Source organism: Propithecus coquereli, unplaced genomic scaffold (genome assembly GCF_000956105.1).
Source record: "Propithecus coquereli isolate 6110/MARCELLA unplaced genomic scaffold, Pcoq_1.0 Scaffold222, whole genome shotgun sequence".
Lineage (NCBI taxonomy): Eukaryota > Metazoa > Chordata > Mammalia > Primates > Indriidae > Propithecus > Propithecus coquereli.
This window is the reverse complement of record NW_012147412.1, coordinates 4,429,280-4,433,931: the sequence shown is the minus strand read 5'-3', so window position 1 is coordinate 4,433,931 and position 4,652 is coordinate 4,429,280. Positions and strand designations below refer to the sequence as shown.

Here is a 4,652-nt window from a genome sequence, read left to right as displayed (position 1 = left end):
TAAGGTTGTTTGACAGATACTAATATGTCTGAATATCCTTTTTTCTAGGAAGGGAATGTAATTTTCCAGGATGATCTGATTTAGTTGGTATGACAAAATTGGTAAAGCAATGGCCAAAAGATTGTCAGCTTCCTCTTATTGTTCCCACAAAATAATTACTTATCTCCCCAAAAAATATCATATGGTTTAAGTGGCACAGTGGGTACTGACAGTGGTTGAAATTTAGGACAGTGGACTGTTGTGGAAACAGGCTAACTTTTCATGCTATTTAGTGTATGCAACTTAAGAGCCCACTATGTCCACAGTGTTTTCTGATTCTTCAACTGGCTTGCCTAAGACATAGCAAAGTTTATTAGTCTTTCCAACAGTATACAACAGGGACTGCCTACTATGCCTCAGTTGTACATATTTAATGTACCCAATGTCAGATACTACATCTATCTCTCTAGCTCTCTTCCTATTTATATCTACTCTCCATATCTTTCTATCATCTATCTATCCATGTCACTACTGAAATACAATGCTAGTGATGGTGCTTGGTATTGGAATGTATTAGTAAAGTGTGTTTGAACAGACCTCAATATAATCTACAGTTATTTTAGAATCATACAGAATCATAGATTGCCAGAGCCAAAAAGAACTTCTAATTCTCTAAGTTAGGGTTATAGACATGGGTTTTAGTTCTCCATAAACAACCTGAAATCATATGTTAAGTTTTATGTATGTATAAATTATTTGAAGGAAAGAGGCTATAGATTTTATGAAATTCTCAAAAAAATATATGATTCCCCAACATATTAAAAACCCCTGATTCAATCCCTTTATTTTACACATGAGGAAGCCAAGGAAAACTGAGAAAGTGATTTGCACAAGTGCAAAAGCAAGTGGCTGTACCGTTTTGACTAAATGGTGCTTCTTAAAATGCTCACAACAGAGCTGCATTGACTGGCTCCTGCTTACCTTTCCATCCTCATAACTTCCTTCTCTTTGCTTCACAGTCTGTCATAGTGGACATTTTGGGGTTCTCTGAATGTGCTCATTGCCCCTCTGAGCCTTTGTGCCTGCAGCTCGTGCAGACATTCACTTTCAGGTGTGTGCACAGCCTGACCCTGCACTTGCACACCCCTGAGAGTGTGTGTCTCTTTAAGATATATTCCCTGGACATCTCCCTCAGCTCACCCTAGTCCCAGTCCTGCCTGACACAGTGCCTAAAACATATTATGTATTTAATAATATGTCTTAAATGAATGATTGCGTGATTGTCCCTGAAGTTGGAATCTATTAGGTAGAATTTGACTTGGAAATTAGGCCTGTCTAAATATTTCACTAGTCTCGCATTCTTCCTTTATGAGATTCCTACAGAAGCTGCTAGTCACATTAAAAAAAATAACAAATGAGAATCAAAGAACCATTTATTACTGCAGCCGGAATTGGATTTCCCAATATAGAGGTTCTGGTTAATCTTGTTTGTAATAAATACCCAGTCTGGTTGGAAGGCCTCAGAGGGCCCCTTACTCCCCTCTAAGCTCCAAATCTGAATCTTCATATGTTAACATCCCTTGTTTGGCTACATGGTACAGGAGACTGACACAGTAATAGGAGTGCTTATTCACACAGGAGGAGGTAGAGGAGCAGCATCCTTGCCTGGAGGCCACGTGCTCATGTGTGCTCTCAAATTCAGAGATTCCTCCTCAAAGGAAATGTGTCTTAACCAGAATTCTGAAATTTGACCAACTGGATGAACCTTCTCCGTGGGATGAGGGGACACAAGAAAGATTGTAGGGAGAAAAATGAGGTCTAAGCTCCATATTCCATGTTGTATATTCATGAAGACTGTCCTTTTATTATATTAGCTGAGAAAAGTGCAGTGCAGGGTGTTGCCTGAGCCCTTTAAACTTCTAACACATTTAAAAATTTTCCAATAAACATTTAATCTCTCATTTGAAAGGAAAATTTCCTTTGCATCATGACCCTCACAGTTGCCTCGCAGCAGTGGGCCTGGGCCATCTCAGGGCATCTCTCAGCGCTTGCTTCACCTTGTCATTGCGGAGAGTGAAGATGAAGGGGTTCAGGAGGGGTGTGACGATACAGCTCAGGACAGAGGCACCTTTGTTGAGCAGCATGGAGTGAGCCTCTGCCATGCGGATGTAGAGAAAGATGGAGCTGCCATAGACGATGACCACCACTGTGAGATGTGAGGCGCACGTGGAGAACGCTTTCCTTTGCTCGGCAGCTGTGGGGGCCCTCAGAACAGTGGCAAGAATGCAGACATAGGAAACTGAGGTCAGAGCCAGCGAGCCCAACAACACCAATGTGGAGAGCACGAAAGCCACCAGCTCCAGCAGGCGAGTGTCCCCACAGGAGAGTCTCAGCAAGGGCCAACTGTCACAAAAGAAGTGGTCAATACCATTCGGGCCACAGAAAGGCAGGCTGACCATGAGGATGGTGGGGCAAAGGACCCAGAGGAATTCAGCTAACCAGGAGGCCAGCACCAGCTGGGAACAGACAGGACCGCTCATCAGGATCTCATAGTGGAGCGGTCGGCAGATGGCCAGGTAACGATCCAGAGACATGACGGCTAGCAGGAAGAAGTCGGTGGTGCCTAGGAGGAAGTAGAGGTAGGACTGCGTGATGCAGCTGGCAAATGAGATGGTATGATCCCCTGTGAGGATGATGACAAGCATCTTGGGAACCACAACAGATACCAGCAATAGTTCCAGGAAGGATAGATTCCGCAGGAAGAAGTACATCTGTGTGTGCAGGCGTCGGTCCGTCCAGCTGAGCATGATAATTAGCAGGTTGCCTGTAGCTGTTATAATGTAGGTCACCATTAACCCCAGGAACATCAGGAACTGCAAGATGTTGCTATTGGGGAAACCCAGAAGAACAAACTCTGTTATCTGAGTCCAGTTTTCAGGGCCCATCTCTAGTCACCTGCAGGGGAAATGAAAGAGAACTTTCTAATTGGTCTATAGCTACCCATCATCAATTAATTAATCAACAAAATCATATCAAGTATTCCTAACACTGTTCCTTACATTCTGATTATATATTGATCTATATTTCTGCCTGCAAGTGACTTACAAAGAGAGAAACAAGTTAATGATAGCAAGCAGTAAAGCAATAATAACATGGATGATATTGCACACAATTATGTATTAGGAAATTTATACTATATGTAGTATCTCTTTTCTGGGTATAATTAAAGGTAGGTTTTATTGTTCTTATAGATAAGGAAAAGATAACTGAGGAAGTTAGTGACTCCTCTATGATCAAATAGGGAGCAGGTGGTAGAGGCAGGATTTCACAACAAGCCTCTGTGACTCCAACACCCATGCTACTTCCACTGTTTTATACACTTAGGCAAAGAACTACGTGGGTACTGTGGTCTTAGAGGAATCCAGAGGAGTAGAGAGATCAGAGGAGACCTTAGAGAATAAATGCACCATGAACAAAATGTTCATGGCATTAAGAACACTTATGAATATTTTAGTATTAGTGGCCCTTAATGTGTCCTGGCTTAACATTAAATAATAGAATTAAAAAATCTGGGATTTCAGTACCTTTAGAAATTTTATTTTCATTAATCAGCCAGAAAGCTAAATAGGGTTGGACTATACAAAGCTCCAACAGTGTCACTAAGTGTTCTTTTTCTTCTTTTCCCCCCACCCAGACTTCTGTAAGTTACAAGAAATCCTTCTCCCTGGTGGAACATTTACCGGCCTTCTCTCAGTCTCATCTCTCCCAACATTCTAATGGCATAAGATGGGGAGAGGGAGCGGGAACGGTATCAAAGGAGATAGAATGTATTAACTTGCCTCTTCAATTTCTGCCTGAGTTTGGAGATATGTTCATCTTGTCCTTGGAACTTTTGGCATCTTGTAAAATTCATCCATAAATTTTTTGAAGGATTGGGTCTCACTAGACGTCTTTGTTCCAGGATTCCTTTTTGGTTTTGTTTTTAAATCTAGCACCAAATACTCAGAAGCACACACAGATCCTGCCTATCAGTTAGGGAAATGGAAAATATCCTAAGACAAAAAGAATAAAAATTACCATCAAGTTACTTTCTTTAATTGACAAAGCATAAAGTGCCAAGTGCTTTGACAAAGTTTAATCCAGGATCATCCATTACTCCAATACCACCAGTGTTAGCGATGAGGAGCACAGATATTTTCTCAATTGTGTCTGAAGCTACTTTAACAAAGAGCATCAAATGAGGCCAGGAATTCAGGTTTGAAGGGTGAAGGAGAGAGACACTCAGGGCGTGTTTTATTTGTATCAATTTGGGCAGGAATAAATCCTGAGATTTAGGTAGCTAGCTAATAATAATGCTTCCTTCTGCTAGTCTGGGGCCTGTATCTCTAAAATCAAAGAAATACCTTAATAAAACCCTTAAAAGGATACTAGAGCACAATTTCAGGATAATATAATCATTTCAGACAAGGAAAGTGTACTACTGTGGCTATTTCCAAAGTATAGGGTAAATATTATTAAAAGTAACTTCTAAAGCCTAGCTGTCAAATACTCAATAGCAGCTTCTATCTACTGTTATAAAATACATACACTGAAGTGTGTTATTCAGAATTCCTTTAATAGTTAATCTGAATAAGTGCTGATCAGTTCCTGAGCATCTTCATCAGTTGGCTCAT

At 40.9% G+C, this 4,652-nt stretch overlaps 1 protein-coding gene across 1 annotated transcript; it reads right to left on the bottom strand.

The window, feature by feature from the left end:
• Positions 1-1,880: 1,880 nt before the first annotated feature.
• Positions 1,881-2,951, bottom strand: LOC105810856 (olfactory receptor 6T1). Its single transcript, XM_012644907.1, has one exon. It carries the CDS (start codon positions 2,922-2,924, stop codon positions 1,974-1,976), a length of 951 nt encoding a protein of 316 aa, XP_012500361.1. The 5' UTR covers positions 2,925-2,951; the 3' UTR covers positions 1,881-1,973.
• Positions 2,952-4,652: the final 1,701 nt, after the last annotated feature.